Source organism: Seriola aureovittata, chromosome 24 (assembly GCF_021018895.1).
Source record: "Seriola aureovittata isolate HTS-2021-v1 ecotype China chromosome 24, ASM2101889v1, whole genome shotgun sequence".
NCBI classification, from domain to species: Eukaryota; Metazoa; Chordata; class Actinopteri; order Carangiformes; family Carangidae; genus Seriola; species Seriola aureovittata.
In genome coordinates, this window is record NC_079387.1 from 8,733,432 (window position 1) to 8,751,233 (window position 17,802).

The 17,802-nt window shown below is 41.5% G+C and overlaps 1 protein-coding gene across 5 annotated transcripts in view; it reads right to left on the reverse strand.

Annotated features, from left to right (window-relative positions):
- Positions 1-1,607: 1,607 nt before the first annotated feature.
- The window catches only part of mgat5 (alpha-1,6-mannosylglycoprotein 6-beta-N-acetylglucosaminyltransferase), a 79,878-nt gene continuing 63,683 nt past the window's right edge, over positions 1,608-17,802 (reverse strand). For all 5 annotated transcript variants that reach the window (XM_056370301.1, XM_056370299.1, XM_056370297.1 and 2 more), the window contains 6 exons: positions 14,761-14,910; positions 7,972-8,118; positions 7,740-7,856; positions 6,377-6,451; positions 5,528-5,685; positions 1,608-5,261 (listed from right to left, as the gene is read on the reverse strand). In XM_056370301.1, the coding sequence (XP_056226276.1) occupies positions 5,063-5,261; positions 5,528-5,685; positions 6,377-6,451; positions 7,740-7,856; positions 7,972-8,118; positions 14,761-14,910 (846 nt within the window). In that variant the 3' untranslated portion in view covers positions 1,608-5,062. The remainder of the gene's footprint in view (positions 5,262-5,527; positions 5,686-6,376; positions 6,452-7,739; positions 7,857-7,971; positions 8,119-14,760; positions 14,911-17,802) is intronic.

The following is a 17,802-nucleotide window of genomic DNA, read 5'->3' on the forward strand; positions in this document are numbered from 1 at the left end:
AGCGTCCAGATACGAGACTGATAGGGGCGGTGTGTGTGTGTGTGTGTGTGTGTGTGAAACACATGGTGTGGTTGAACGAAAACTAATTACCAGTTTTTACCATTTACTGAATTTTTTTGTTAAAATTAGGAAGTATTTTAACTTTAGAGAAGTTGCCAATTTTAGCTTAGAACAGCCCAGTATTTTGGCTTTAGTTTTACTAAAAATCACTTGAAAATATTACACAGATAATATAGTGGTAAATGAGACTGGATTAGAAGTGCATGACCAATTCCAATACAATGCCTCAGCATTACATTGCAGCATTGTACTGCAGTTTGCAAATGCAGGCAAATTTTCCGCACACAGTGTTTTAAATGGATCTCTTGTCCAGCACAATTTAACTCAACTTCCCATCTTATGACCATCCTAGACAGTGGGTTCATAGTGTTATTAAATTAGTCATTAAACACATTGCAATTCTGCCAAGATATTTTACAAAGAAATGCCCAATCTCAGCCAATGCTTGCGTGATATTAAACCTAGGTTTCTCCTTTGAGCCAGAAATTGTCTTGCACATAGATGCCCTTAAACACATGGTAATTTTATGCTCCAATATATATATATATAAAACATACAATACCATTGTGGTTTTGCATGTACTAACCCTTCAAAAATCATCTGTAAAGTTCACAATTTCAAAGCAGGCATTGATTTTGTACAGAAACGTCCATTTTACCTGTCATGGAGACCAATATTAAATCTGTGAAAACACTTGTGTAATGTGCTCTGTGGCTCTGGGGGAGTTTTCTGAGAAAATAACCCTGATCGTATCATCAGAGTTATCTTGAGATCTGCAAGAACATGCAGATGCATTGTGGGGACACAGCATTAAACAGGCAGGGAACATCTGATAAAAGATCTAATCCAATGAAACACACTGCTAAGTTGCATTCTGGGAAATGTAGGATCCAGTTTGCTGCCAAACAGCAAATGAAATTCACTAAAAATTAGCACCTTTGGTCCTCCATGTTCCTCTTTTTCCCTTGAAATATAGATTTGAACAGCAGGAAGCTGTTATTGACTAAAGTTCACGATCAATTCAGCTTCAGGACTTTGATTGTCACAGATTACAGGGAGGGGGTGGTTCTCATTTTTTCATGTGTTTTCCTGTAACTGAATGTACAGTGTGCTGTGAGACTAGTTTATATGATCAACAAATATGTGACAGTGCTGTTTTTGGATTTGGATTTGAATACAAAAGTGGTATTTATAGGTTGTGAGACCCAGATGTGAACGGAGTCACATCTGTGTCAAGAATCTGAGGAAAATGTTGTTTTGTTTTTGTTTTGATTTTTGGAAACTGATGATGATGTTTATTATCGATTAATCAATAACGTGTTCTTGTGCTCATAATGCTTGGAGTTGAGGCACAGATGTAACTCCGTCAGCTCAGTTTTGTATGACTTTAATATACAGACAAGTTGGACATGTGTAAACAAACACACACTGACAAACTGTGGGACTTGAGCTGCTCTCTGACCCGTGCTGACTGTACTTCTGTGCCCGTGTAAATACTGAATCTATATTGCTGTGATGTAAAACAAAGTGTAAAACCAGAGACAGAGTCTTTTTGTCACAGAAAAAAGGTTTATTTAAAAATAAAGTTATATCCCTCTTACTCATCAAGGACTGTGAAAACAAAATGATAAAACAAAAACAATAATAATAATGTCAATGTTATTCACTTCTCACTGCTTGGACCACAATCGTCAACAAAACCACTCTGCTGTTTCAGACACTGACAGCTTGAGAAAACAAAAACTGTTGCATGTTTGACTGTAAGGAACAGGTTGTTTTTTTTTTCTTTTCTTTTACAATGGAGACATTCGATGCTGAGGTCAACAAAGACGAGTAGATGCTTTGTATAAGCCTGACTGACAGAGAGGAAATAAGGCTTTTAGCTGCAACACAACAGGTTTAACTGATCTGATACGTCACTGGTCTTTTTAAATGAAGCTGTGTCTCACTTTTTACTAAAACATAAATATTTGAAGTGAAAAATCGCAGTTGACTGTGACTCTGACACCGAATCCTTTCTTTAAATGAAAAGACAACACCAGCGTCGCTTCTGTCTTCCTGTTTCAGCACTTTGCGCGAATCTGAAACCGAAAGCGAGAGAACACGCTGCCGTGTGTAATCAGTTCAAGGCAAAACAATCAGAAAACTTATTTAATGTGTTGCATTAATCTGATTACACCAAAACATGAGTTTGTACAGTTTAAAACACAGGACGCCAATGTTTGTGTTTACATGGATGTTTCGGAAATCCTGTTATTGCTGGAAATGGGGAATTAAGTTCCTATAAAACATATAAATCCACTGATAGGGATTTTAAAAATGCATGGAAAACATTAAAACTGATATTATCCTTTTCTTATAATTCACTAATAGTTAGATGGTTAACAGTGAAAGGCCAATCGGTTCTTCATAAATTAGGTTTGGACAGATTCTATTTGCTCATTTAACAAGTATATAAAATGTGCATTAAATTACAGTAAGAAAAAATAAAGTTAAAACAATTTGAATTCATCTGAACAATAAAAGTGATTTTTTTAGGAAAGGATCCATCAGCTCTGTAGTGATGAGGTTGGCTGTATCGTGAGTGTGTTCTCAGGTTGAAGCGACCCGACACACCACAGCAGACCGAAACTGAACCATGAAAAGGCACATCATGTTCTTTGAAACACTAACTTGGCGGCAGATCACTGACCTGTTTTTATTTTTAAGAAAAAGTTTTTTAAAACACAAAAAAAAAAAACCAAGAGGAAACAGTCTGAGCTGACACAGTGAGGAAGTAAGAGGTGGGAGCTTGGACGGTGCTGTTCAGTCTGAATTTACTCGTGCGCAAACTGAAAAACTGAGATTGGAAATCAAAGCACAAAGTGTATGAGACTTTCACAATAAAACGAGGCACATTTGTCCACTTCTGTCCAGCTTCAGGAGACAGTGACGAGAGGAGGAAGACAAAATTAAAAACATGGATTTGTATTTGACTATTAAGATTCTTCTTCTGCAGTTAAAATACGCAGCAACGATTTATAAAATCTATGTTGGAAACCAAATGATAAATGTTTTTAAATCACTTATTAATTTAAAAACAACAATTATTTTAAACTCTTATTTCCCCTCTAATGTTTCTACATGTGACGTTTCTTCACATCACTTCTGGAAGATGAACAGAAGCAGACAAAGCCCTCCTCGCTCAGTCATACACTTTTAGATAAGCACGCTTTTTTTTTGTTTGTTTTTGTTTTTTTTAAATTACTCTCCATAAATAAAAATCTATAAAAAGGAAAAAAAAAAAAAAGAGACACCCTCCTATAAATAAAAAAACAGATTTCCAGCAAAACAGAGATAAAGATCTGTATACAAAATAAATAAAAAAGAAACCCATATGAACAATATACAGTGTTACTAATATCTTGTTAAACCTCTGCAAATAGATAAACGTAGTGCATTTTTTTCCATTCACCACAAAGAACTATAAATTTTAAACTTTTCTCTTAATGTTTTTTTTATTTTTCTTCGCAAATCTGCAGGCAAATTAAAATCCTAACGATTATCCAAAGGAAAACGAGGAGATGCGAGGTTGTGCGTTTTGCAGGGAACGCGTTGTTGGCATTTTCTTTTTTTTTGTTGTTGCTTACAGTTTCGCTTGAGAGGATTTACAGCTGTTGTCTGGCAGATGTGAGATGAGTGCGGCTCTGTGTTTTCTAACGTTTGTCTACGTGATGGAAGGTTTTCCTGTCTCGCTGCAGGCTGTGGAGTCTTTGGGAAAACGACTTCTTGTTAAGGCTTCCTCGCCCGCGCCGGGTGTTTCCACTGCTACTGACGACGACAGCTTATCATCTACGACACAACGTCACGACATCCTACGACATGGCGACTCCGCACATGACAGCTTTAGCTACAGAGAATGACCCTCGTCGTACCGGCTATCTGATTTCCCTACTGGCCTTTTTTATTTTTATTATTTTAAAGAAACACACACTCAATCCTTTACAACTTTTTAAATAAAACGTCCCGTTTAAAGAACAAGTGTGCAACTGAAACGTATGAAAATCAAGGAACCGGTGACTCATCCACGACTGGACTGTGCTGCGTTAAGGAGGAATGAAGTCTTGCTTTTACGTCTGGAGTACGTGTCAGGAAATGATAAAACTTCCAGAATAAAAATCTAGATATCTATGTTACATGTCCGCTCTCATGACGTCTGTCCAGAGGAGAGGAACGAGTTGGTTACAGTGTAAAACTGGTTTCTTCTTTAGCCACCATCTGTTAGGCCCCCCTCCCCTCTGTGTGTGTGTGTGTGTGTGTGTGTGTGTGTGTGTGTGTGTGTGTGTGTGTGTGTGTGTGTGTGTGTGTGTGTGTGTGTGTGGTGGGGATGTGGGCCCTCAGGCATGTCAGTCCAGTGTAAACCTACCTAAAGAATGAACGGTTTCAGATTCGAGTAGGGGAGGTGGGTGGAGGGTGTGGGGCGGGGGCAGGGACGGGGCGGCTGTCAATCAAGAGGAAGGGGGCGTTTGAGTCTCCTTGGTCCCTTGCTGCTCTGGTGAACCTGGAGACAAACAGGCAGCCAGTCAGTGATATGTGCAGTCTTGCCAAAGAGCTCATCTGCTGCTTTCACTCCCTTTTTTTTGTTGTTGATTCAAGTAATTGTAACACATCTTCCAGGACCTGTGGCGCCCCCCGTGGTGAGTCTGAGGGGTGACGGCTGCTTCACTTCCAGCAGTCGAAGGAAAACAATAAATATGAAGATGTTTGTCTGCCCACAAAGGAGTCCGGTGAGTATGTGTGTGTGTTTGCCAGCTGCATGAACGTGACGCCCTGGAGTGTGTGTCTATGTCTCTCACACACACACACACACACACACACACACACACACACACACAAACACACACACACAGACACTTTTTAAGCTGCTCCGACTTCGTTTAACCCCGATCCAGACACGCCCCCAAAAACGTCGCCCAGATCTGTGTCCACGCCCCACCCGCTCCCGTCAGCCGGCGTGTGGGTGCTATAGGCAGTCTTTGCACAGCGCCACCTGGCCCTTCATGTAGTCACGGCAGGGGCAGATGCGTCGCAGCGACTGGTGGGCGCCGGCGCAGCTGAACAGCAGCAGGTCGGACTGGAAGATGCAGTGGTGGCGAGTGTCACTGTAGGCCGGGACCACCGTGTCGGCGCTCGACTCCACCGTCTGACAGTCCACGCCAAACCTGAGAGATGGGACGCAGAGACAGAGGAGCTGAACACACACACACACACACTCACCAGCTGAAGTGATGTTCTTCAGCATCAGCCGTGATTTACTCAAGTAAACAAACGGGGCCCTCTAGTGGCGACAAAGAGATACTGCAGCTCATCTAAACACAGCTGACCAACTGCTCACAGAAACTCAAACCTGTGCTGCCACCTGATGGACACCTTTAAAAAGAGAGAGTGAGTGTGTGTGTGTGTGTGTGTGTGTGTGTTTCTCTCTCACCTGGCCAGGTCCCTGTCCTTGTTGAGGTGTTGGAAGAAGGAGGGTTCACAGATGAGCTGCTCCTCCTGACACACCTGCTTGCAGGAGCGCCCGGGCTCGGCCAGCTTCACCTGCAGAGCGCTGAGAGGAGGCCACATCACCTGACCGTGGCAGAAGTCCTGACGACACAGGAAACAGGAAGTCACACAACGGCAGCACGTCCAACACAGAGGAGAGCAACGGTTTGTATGAACAAACGTCTTTCCATCTGGTGCGATGCAGGTAATTAAAAAATCAAATACATATAAAATACCTCAAACTTCAATATGATTTATTAATAAAGAAAAATGTCATTAAGACACTTGATGTTATTTAAACACTTATTTTATAATAACTGAATTTTCATGCGTTTTGGGAATATTAACAGCTAAACATAATGAAGACATTGATGTTTACTTTGATTCAAGTCCTCCCACCATCATCTAGTATTCTTTATATTTTTATCTTAATTATGTATTCTGACATGTTTATTGACTCTATTTTGAAAGTTGTTCTGATGTGATTTCTGACTTGTATATTCATTACAAACTGAAGCTCTTTTTATTTTAGAAAAAGTGACATTTTATTACAGGGCCTTTGCAGAAATGTATTAGAACATATCTTCAATGTGTCGACAGTTATTGATCTATACAAGTGCGAGAGCAGCTGAGATCAGATGTGTAACTGCTCCACAGTGATGAGTTAAAGTCATAATGTGTCCGAGAAAACCCTCTGAGATCTGGATGTTTTTTTTTCAGCTTTAATCACAGCAAGTTCCCAGCCTGCTTTGTCACTGAGAGGACGGCGATGATGATGATGAGGAGGTTGTACCTGGTTCTCAATGAAGGCGTTGACTCTCTGCAGCATCCCCTCACAGGTGAACTCATAGGGCAGGTAGGGCTCGATCTGATCAGACACAGAACACAGACTCGTCACACAACCACCAAACCACTGGACAGAGCCTGTGTGTGTGTGTGTGTGTGTGTGTATTCAGAGCTCAGCCTGGTGAAATATTAGCCTTCTGTCTGCTCTTTGAACCACTGTCTTTCGAGCCCGTCGACCTCCACACACTCTGATTTCAAAAGGGAAAACTTCAAACTGCGCAAACCAACAACTGAAATCTTTGTTTCACGCTGCTTTCTCTCTCTCTCTCTCTCTCTGTGTGTGTGTGAAGATCAGGAGCAGGAGGAGGAGCAGGAGGAGGAGGAGGGGGGATGGCGTGCGAGCCAAGCCGGAGCCTGGTATGCCGCAGCTCGCCACGGATCACAAAGCATATGAGGCTCGGCAGGCTTGTCCAGTGAACGCAGCCGTTGTTCGGACCCGCTCGGCGGAGCACGACACACAACACGAGGTCTGGTGAGTGGCCTTTAAATATGCATGGAAGACGGAATAGGATCTCTTTCTTTTCCCCCCTGTGCTTTCAATCATCCTCTGTCTCTGGGCAGGCTTCCATCCAAACATTGTTTTTGGCCACGAGGATTTCCAGCTCTAATAATCAAACATATTTACATCTTTCTTCCAAGTTCTCCATTATGAGGATGTTGCTTTTCTTTTACAGATGTGACAGGAAACTGAATCATCTTTTTAAGAAATCACTCACATTTCTGTGCTGCTTTCACAGATAAACTGATCAACTGAGAAAGTAACTGTCAGATTCATCAATAGTGAGGATGGTCATTAGCAGTGTGTGTTTATATATATATACATTCACATTACTGTGCAAAAGTTTTAGGCATGTGTGAAAAAATGCTGTCAACTAAGAATATGCATAATAATAATAATAATAATAATGCATATATGAACCAATGTGACTATGATCTGCTGGATGAATTGATTTCATGTACCGCCAACATGAATCATTTAATGAGTCCTGTTATTGAATTTGATCTATTTTTACAAAGATTTACATCATGTATTAACTATTTTCTGATGTATTAATATAGACTAACTGACTGATTGACAAAATGATCATCAGACTAATCAATGATGTACATAATCATTAGTTGTAGACATAATTTGCATTATTGTTGTGTAGAGTCCTGATGTGAGGATATAAAACAAGAATTTACAACAGAAATTGTAGCTGATAGTTTGATTTTGTTTATTTTATACTTTCTTCACAGACTGAACCCAGGAAATTGTACGTATCCACACGGACATTTCATTAGAGGAGAAATCCTTTTCCTGTGTTTACCTTCTGGCTGAGGATTGAGCGGATGGCCCTCTCCACCTCGGCAGAGTTATCGATATCCACCGTCCACACGTGGGGCTGACCGATGTACACCTCAGCATACGGATGTTGAGAGGTGAGCTGCAGACAGGAAAACAGAGGTAAACAAACAAACACACCTTTTGAGAAGTCGTATCATGAGCTAAAGAGTCTGCAGAGTAAAAACATCAGCGTGCACCCTCCCTCTTCCTCCCACCTCTCTCAGAGTTGGTTTGCCCTTGAAGAAGTCGGTGTTCTTGCTGCTCTTTGGAGGGTTGAACTTAGGGTTGAGGAAGGCGCAGCCGTTGGCGATGGCCTCCAGGGGGGCGGGACCCTCGTAGGGGAAGGACAGACCCACAAACAGCTGCAGCAGAGAGAAAATCAGTGTTAGCTAAAAGACCACACTCCCGCTGATGTAAGTCTGAACAATTCATCTGTCCTGATAGCAGCAGTTGGACCGTGTTGAAACAAACCTCCCGTCCTATCAACACTAAATACAGTGGAGGCAGCACTTTCTCTTTATAAAACAAGGAGAATAACAGGAAGACGCTGCTGTGACGTTTATTCCTCCCACGCCTGTTATTTTTGCAGATGGAAACACACTGTACCTCAGCAGCCACATGATGATTAGAAAAACAACTGTTGTCTAGATTAGTAGTACTACTTCTACTAATCTAGGAAAAAACTGCTCCTTTTTTACTACAAAAAAACACCTTTTTACTACTAAAGCAGTCGTAAAAAGGTGGGTTTTTTGTAGTAAAAAAACTACTACTTTTTTAATACTACTACTACCTTTTTACTACTTTTTTACTACTAAAAATACTACTTTTTTACTACTTAATTACTACTAAAACTACTACAACTACTAATTTATTACTACTTTATTACTACTAAAACTACTACTTTTTTACTACTACTACTACTACCTTTTTACTACTTTTTTTTACTACTAAAACTACTTTTTTACTACTAAAACTACTTTTTTACTACTAAAACTACTACTTTATTACTACTTTATTACTACTAAAACTACTTTTTTACTACTAAAACTACTACTTTATTACTACTTTATTACTACTAAAACTACTACTTTTTTACTACTACTAATCTAGAAAAAAAACCTACTAATTCTTCATTACAGGATTGGGACTGCAAACCATCTCCAAACAGTCCTGCTACAAATACTGGGCTTCAGCTGCACATCGCCCTGACACGACTCCTGCCTCAGACCCACTCCTGGACTCGCTCTGCCTGGCTGCCCCACTCATCACATCTCCCCCTGCTTTGCTTGACTCTCAGGCGCATCCCTTAACAGTACTATAGAAAACTAGACTACTACCATATTTCATTACTTACTAGTTTTAAAAGATTTAAAAATGTGAAGCTGGGTGAAGAATATAGGTGAAAAGTCTTTAACCTGAATTTAAATGTGAACAGTTTGGTCCAGCGTACTGTCTGTACACTGCACACTTAAACACAGGCAGAGTCACACCAATATACTTTAAAGTAAGTACTGTACATATAGAGAACGGGAGGAGACTCTAATAACATCTCTCCTCCTGATGGGAGGAGCCAATATAACTGCGTGGGAGTTGCAGCCAGAGGAAGAGTGTGAGAAACAGAGAGGTGGTGGGAGAAACCTGTACGAGGGTCTTTAATTAGTCGAGGGAGTGGAGTAAGTCTGTGAGTGTATCTGTCCAAAGGAGCAAAGATACAAAGAGTCTGATAGATGAACAATGATCCTTTAACACACAGTGCAGTGATGTACCATGAAGTGTGTCTGTACACACTCGAATTATGTTCTTTTACCTCCTATGTGAGTGAAACTGAAGTGTTTAACTACAGACTTCCGCCAGCAGGTGGCAGCAAAGCACACTTCATCTATATATATATATATATATATATATATATGTGTGTGTGTGTGTGTGTGTGTGTCCTCACTGCTGACAAACAGTTGACCACTATTTATAGGGAGAGAGGAGGGGAGGGGGCGAGGAGAGGAGACACTGAAGGACTCAAAGGGAGTAATGAATTATAGATATAAAAGCAGAAATCAATAACAATCATGGTCTTTGCCTGAAAGCATTAAAATAGATTTGCATATTCATGTTCCTGTACATGTACAAGGACATCCTGCTTTTAAGACACAGTGCTGCCGATCAGAGCTGCTGTTCTATTGATTTGTAACTCTGTGGTGTAAATATACATCCTGCCAACAGCCAAGTGCAATAACACCCAGGAGGAAGGATGAAATACTAGAGCACAATAATTAACAGCAGGATTAACAAGTGTCTCAAATGTGCAGTAAAGTTCCTCTTCACTCTGATTATAAAATTCAAGCATTGAAATTTTCATTAGAAGAACTCTTCATTTACTTAAGTAAATGTCTTGTATTTAAAATTCTCCTTAAAGAAAAGTGCGTACAGTAAGTTTTACCTGTAGCGCTGCAACTAACGAGTATTTTCTTTATCAATTAATCAGATTATCTTTTTGATTAATTGTTTAGTTGTTGATAAAAATGGACATAATGTCTCCAATTTGTTTGTTTTGTGTTATTAACGGTATAAACATTTAAGAATGTTTGGTATTTTTTCTGAATAAGAAAATGTCTGGAATGATGAGCAAAAACGTTGCCAATTATTATCATTATCATTTTTGTTGCAGCTTTAATTACCAGCAAAAGTAAAAATATTCATTATGCAAAGTCGCCTCGTTCAGGGTGTTAAATTTTAAAGCCCCCAAGGTCCTGGAAAGATTTTTTTTATTTTAGTTTTTTGTGCACAAGATAATAATTTGTGCACGAAAATTATTATCTTTACAACTTTCATTCTATCAGTCTCATGAGTACATGATGACCGTGACACCTCTGTGGGTATGCAGAGGTCTATAAAACTATGTTATGTATGTAAAATAAAAGTGACTAAAAAGTGCAATAGTCTCCTCGAAATACAGTTTAGCAGAAATATAAAGTAGCCTGAAAAAAAGTTAACTGTAAACTTAAGTAAATGTACTTCGTTACTTAGATTAAGTTCTGCAGTTTTCTTCCTTCACTAAATGTTTCTGTGCCAAGACGTTTGGGAGAAGCAGCTGCTCCTGCAGGGCTCACAAAGCCGGAGCCAGACTCCTAAACCTCGCCGAGGAAAGGTAATGTCAGTTAGATAAGCATCTCCACCTCTGTGTGTGTGTGTGTGTGTGTGTGTGTGTGTGTGTGTGAGGAAATGGAAAACTCTTTCTCATGCAGGCAGGTAACAGTGATAAATGCACTAGATATGAACACATCAGCGTGTGCCCGATCCGGTCAAGAGAAGCGATTAAAATCTTTCTTAACTCTGACAAATCTGACCACATACAACTTCAGCCTCGCTGTCGACATCTCCTCCACCTCTCTCAGTATGTTCAGTATGTGTCCTCCACAAAAGTACACAACATGAATATCACACAGATCTCACACAAAATACTTGAACTGCCGTTTCCCTGCCTCTTCCCTCTCTCCTTCTCTGCAGCTCAAACACTGACGCACACCTTCATCACATCCAGTCTCCATCACTGTGACAGTATTCTTAACCACACATCCTCCAGAGTACCTCAATAAACTCCAGTCCATCCATTCTGCCTCTGACACCCCCCCTCCTGCCCCCACTGACCACGAGAGTCTTCTCCGTAACTGCCCCCAACATCTGGAAGTCTTATCTCCAAACATCCACAACAATAAAATATCTGTGCTTGTATTGTTTCCACTTATTTAATGTCATGTAAAGTATCTTTGACTGCCGTTGATATCTAAGTTTATGTAGTTGTCATGCAAAGGAGAATAGCTCACTCATGAGCCTCATTACATAATGTTTGGAGTCTCGTATCTCCGTGGCAGTTGCTGAGTTTAATGACTCACTGAGATAATTAGGCTGTTTGTTCTTGGTATCTAATTCCAGCACCTGCCATGGGATGTGTTGGTCGTCTACTGAGCAGGAAAGAAGACGAAAAACTGAATCAGGACTTATTCCTTGTCTTACAAACAAACCTATGGATAAATATATAATGTAGTAGGTGTGTGGAGGAGTGAGAGAAACAGCAAGAAAAGTGGAAGACGAACGAGAGGCAGGCAGTAAGAAGGCAATTAAACAAGCAGAGTTAGACAGTCATGTGAGGTGGAGGCGAAGCAAAGTAAGAAAAATCAAAAACCTAAGTAAGTCTCTGCTGCACTTCGGCGGTTTGATCATCGACACTATTCCCCTGATGCAGCACAACATGTCAGAGTTTATTTGGGGAACTTCTGATGGAGACAAAATCAAACGTCAGACGTCAACGGCAACTTATTATTCCTCACTGGAGTTTTTTTTTTTTTTTAACAGTACACTCCAGATAGTTAAACCCCACGAGGCCAATTAGCTCCGGCCGTCTGTTTGTAGGTAACAGTAAATCTGTTGTTAAAGCAGCACGAGGAAAACTGCGCACCACGCCTCCTGCTTTCCTTGTAAGCTCTTAAACAACAATGCAGCTAAAGCATGTGGGGTTTTGCGGGTTTTAATGGGTCATTCCTCTACGGGGGGTTTCCACTAACAACCACATCCTACAAGAACATATGGAAGTTTAGACCGAACCCAAACTCCCGTCTGAGTGAACCTGCTCATATAACACAGAATCCAGCTAAACCAGAAACTCTTCAGTTCTTCGTGCAGCTCTGTCTAGCACCAATTTTTGAGAGCTGTTTCCTTTAAGTCTTTCAACCACTTTAATGATCTGCCTCATTGCAGAAAACACCTTTGATTTTCTCTGTCTCGATGCCTGTAACATCTCTAGGTTCTTGGTTTTATCTGCTCAGAACAGAACTGGATTTGCCAGTGAAGAACTGCCTCATGGCTAAAGCGACGCTCAGAATCTTTTTGATACGAAAGGGGTTTAAATTTTTATCCATTTTTTTCTACAACTCTCAGAATCATGATCTATGGATTTCTTCCCTGCCCCAGCTCTCGTCTGATGTCTCTCTCCTCTCTCTGCCTCTCCTCTCCTGACGGGAAAGCATCTGGTTTCAGAGGATCCAGAAATCGAAGCTATTCCTCTGAGCACGCGAAAACAGACCTCATCTTTCAACGCCAGCACTAATGATAGTTTTCACCTTCAGCAGACATTGCTGTCAGGTGTTGTAATTATATTTCTTGATGGCAAAGGGAAGCTCCATAAGAATAAGAAGCATTGTTTTCACCAAAGTTGTGAGCTTGGAAGAAAAGTAGGTCCTGTAATTTAGCTAACCCCTCCTGCCAACTGCGACTGTCCAATCACAGCTTTGTGACAGTAACTCGGGACGGCAGGTCTGTCGAGCTAGTCATGCCGTGTGCAAGAGGCTGCACTAAGAGCGACACTCTGCATTTCTACAGTTGGGAGTGGTGTCATTCTTTAGCCTTTACAAGAACTTCAGCTTTGAAATAAAGACAATCCTTCACACTGCTCTCACTCAGCATCACAATGTACTGATCATCCAACGTTTCGGTCTCTGGAGACCATCGTCAGGAGTGTTTCAAACAGACAATGCTCCAACCATCTTGTGTGACAATTATCCTCTCGTGGGAGTACGAGTGTGACACTTTCCAACGCACCTGCACCCTAAGACACTTGGATGTGTGAATATCTTCATCCATCCTTTCCGATAACAAAAGATTAAGAAGAAATAGGAACGGATTAAACACTATTTCTGTCTACTCTGACGTTAGCATGTCCACGGCTCCATGTCAACTGGCGAGAATGATTCTTCTTTTAAAATGATTCAGCTGGATATAAGACAGCCCTTTTCAACCAACCTCTGGAGCTAATGTTAGCTTAATTAGCTAGCTGGCTACAGCTAGTGTCAGGGCGAGGCGTTTAGAAACGGGACGTCTGCTTTTGTTGAAATCAAAGACTCACTGGATATGATGAAATCAGCCCCTTATACTACACACAGTGCTTTACATTTACTGTCTGCCAAGTGTGGAAATTTATCAGCTATATTTTCCACGGCACATGCGCTAGTTTCTGCAAAAAAATCCAATGCAATGCAGTGTATTTTATAAATGCAAATATTACAGTTGTCCTGATTGAGGACACAGCCACTGTTACCATGTAAACTGCATATGTGCAACGTGTTGTGTGCAACCAACTGGAAGCCCAGAGGTAAAAACTGATGTGTTTCAGCCATTATTTATATCTAAAGGAGTCTGAGGTTAACGTGGCTCTCCTCACTTCACAGCTTTCACTGCTGCCACAAAACAAAAGCCCGGTTGTATTCAACAGCTCCACGCACTCTGAGCACATGTGAAAGTGTGTTCTGCCACCGACACGTGTTCATATACGTCACCACCTCTGGAGCGCTCGCCCCGCACAGTACAGCCCCAGCCTGGCTGCACACACTCTGAGGCCGAGTCCTTGTCTTTGTGAATGAGAGTGGTTTGAGGCGTGAGAGGAAGGGACAAGTCATGATGTGAATGGAGAAGTGCTTGTGTGGATGGCTGGACTGAGGACAGAGTAAGAGAAAATACAGCCACTCGGCTCAAGGCTCTTTCAGATGAGGCCTCTGTTCACATAAAGACTCATTCTTTCACTCCAACATCTAAATAAGAATCAGATTCTTATTCTCTTACCTGCCTTACAATCAAACGTGTTTAAAAACTACAGCAGGTCAGTTCACCTAATATCTGAGCAATTCCATTATTTCTATACTGCTCACTTTATCCAGCGACAGCTATTCAAAATAAGTGATTCACCCACTGGCTACTATTACAGCAATTTTTAGAGCAGGTTTCACAACCTTGGCTCATTGAAAAAAGGCCAGGTGTGTGAAAAAAAAAAAGTGTGTCCTCAATATTCTGCAGGTTAGCTGGGCCACAGTCTCTTGGTCATTTAAAAAATGTCAAAGGGAAAAGCGTGGGAGTTGGTTTATAGCTTTCATAGCCTTGTAATAAGCACACACCCTCACGCTATTATTTCCCTGCAGGGTCATTTTCTTCATGTGAGACGATTTACAGCCGGACGGACTCACCTTGGTCTCTCGGAGGAGGAACTGCAGGTCTCGGCCACTCAGTATGCCGTGGTTCTTAACGTAGCTCGGGAGGTGCACGGTGCTGGTGCCGTGCACGGTGCCGTGAACCTCCATGTAGCTGTGGATGATGTCGAGGTATTTCTTCTTGTCCTGAAACAAACAGGAGGAGAAAAAAAGAAAAAACAGGCACAGTCAGTTTTTTTTCACGTCTAAATATCTCTCCATTAAACAAAAACAAAACAAACACTGACACAAATTTGAAATGAATGTATTAAAAAACACTTAAATTGTTCAGGTTAAGCTGGTGTAATCCAGAAAATAACATCCTGGAATAAGACCTTGTATAATAACTTTTATTTTTTTGGTGAGAGCGGATCAGTATCATTACTTTGATACGCGGCCCCGTGAACTTTTGTTCGAACTACCTGTCCGACCATCTGGCCACGATGGTAGGCAGAGCTAAAAATATCCCCCCCTTACGAAGAGCATCAGTGCACACAATAGCCGGCTATTGTTATTAAAGTCTACCTGATCTGTGATGTCCTTGATCAAAGACACTATAAAGTATTCAAAGGATTCCAATGAAAGCCGCTGCCTTTATACCGGGAGTCATGACCGAGCTGCTTTCATCACACAGGAACGCTGCGCTGCTGCTTTTACAGTGGAGAAGGTCAAACGTGATGCAAGGAGAAAGTAATTCAAAAAAACTCCACTAATTTTACACATTACACATCGTCATGGTTACCACGGTTACTGCGCCTGTAGATGTCACACCGACGTCACCGGGGTAATCTTGGCTTAGGGCTTGAGACTTGAAATTTTTAACTGAGTTACAGTGTAGGAGTTTGAAAAACACAATTGATTTGCATTTCATGTGATATATAATATAATGCAATACTCAATCAACGAAGTATTGATTTTGGGGTTTACCTATCCTTTTATCGGGCGCTTGGTCAGAGTTTCGAACCATAATAACCTTAATTTTCCTCTCCCTACGTCGTGTGTGTTGCGAGTATTTGCAGCACATGCGTTTTGTCCATTTGCATGTGTTTTGATTTCAAGGGCTGTTTCCTGAATGACTGCCCTTCGCCTCTGCAGCCTTTCGCGTGTTTCAAGTGACTCAAGGCTGTGTGTGAGGTTGGGGTGAGATCCGTGTTGATCAAGTTAATAAAAGCGGGTCGGTGGTTTGCTGGATTGGCCTGTAATGTGTTTACCCTGCACATCGCTTTTTGCAATTCGCTGTCAAGCCACTCTCTGAGCTTCTTTTTTTTTTTTTTTTTTAAATAAGTCACGTTAATCAGATTGGATGGAAACACTACTTCCACAATAAAAGCCTTTTGATCGTCCCCACACTGAGATTGTCACAGCAGGTCTTTGATTTTCAAAAAACGAGGACACGACTTGTTTCATAACCCAGTCAAATTTGCACACAAAATAATTCCCCCGGTGTGTCCTGATGAACTGCAGCTCGAAATCTGTCTTTTTCACTTTGTTCTGTACCTGCTAGAGACTGAGCCATATGGGAGCGGCGTACAGAGCAGTGGAGAGCTCTTAAAGCCCAGCTCTTCAGGGAGGCACTACACATGAAAGCCGGTCATTTTCTCCATAATGATGGGACGTCTCAGAGGTGCAGTCACCAAGTGTGCGCACAAAGTCACACACACTACAATAATATCGATTACCAGTAGCTGCCACACTCATGGGGCAGGAAAAAACCTCATTATTACTAAAATAAAATGTTTCGATTTTACTCATAACTCCTACACACGAGCCTGCCTTTGAAACTCTTCTGCCTCCGGGACACTTCCTTGCTCTAAAACTCTGTGTGTGTATGTGTGTGTTGTGTGTGTAAGAGCGTATGTGTGTGTCTACCTCAGTGGCTTCTTTTGGGGCTTAAATTTCAGGTAGCCGCTCGTCAGGGTCCCTGGAGGCCTGGCTATCAGATGCTTCCAGCCAGCCTACTGTAACTAAAGCAGCCTGGTGTGTGTATATGTGTGTATAAGTGTGTATAGGTGTGTGTGTGTTAGATCAAGTCCTAATTAGAAGGTGAAATCACTACCCTGTAATCTTTTCACTCAGGAGAGCTGAGCTAGGATTTGTGTGCGAGGGGGGATTTATAAATGAAGGTTACTGGTAGGTATCTGAAGAGGAAACACACACACACACACACACACACACACACACACACACACACAAATACAACTACATGTTTTACCTTGTAAAAATGATGCAAAAAACCCCAATGGTTGTTGCACTTTTACATCAGTTAACGTTGCTTTTGGTACAAAGTCTGACAGACACACATGTATGTTTCATACTGGTTCAGACTGTTCGTTGACATTCAACAAAGAATAGAAAACTGAATTTAAAGATCCCATATAGTCTAAAGGTGTCTGTCCATGTGTAGTGTGATTATAGATCAGGTCTAGCTTCTATATTAATACTGTGAAAGTATCAAAGCCTCAGTCCACAGAGAAATGCACACAGCCTGTATTCAGAAACTGAGCCTTAAATCGAGCAGTCAGGACTTCTGGAACTTTGTGATGTCACAACAAAGCAGTCACCAAGCCCCGCCCACCTGGACCCCCCATCCAAACCTTGCAGGCTTTGGTTTCTCTGAGTGTTTTACCTTAAAATCTGCTATATTTTTATTTTGATCATTCAGAAAAGATTCAGCCAATCAGAAGAGAGGAGGCTCAGAGCCTCCTCTCCTCTGATTGGCTCACAGACCTGTTGTTACTAGAGCTCCAGAGAGAAGCCTGAGAGAGGAGATGTAAAACTACAGTGAGATGGTTTTGGGTTCTTAAAACCTTAACTGGCTGCAGAGGACATAAAAAACTAAAACTAAAGGAAGACATCATTAAGTTTCTTCAGGCAGCAGGATGTGCGTGTTGTGTGTTTATTGTGACCGCTTCAGTGACCGTGCATGTGTGTGCGTGAGGAAGATACAGCGGGCTGCCATGACCCTCCGAGGCAGCCGCCACACAAAGCTTTACGGTCAGAGGACATCGCTCGCCAGATGCTCTCTGGAGTAAGGCTAGA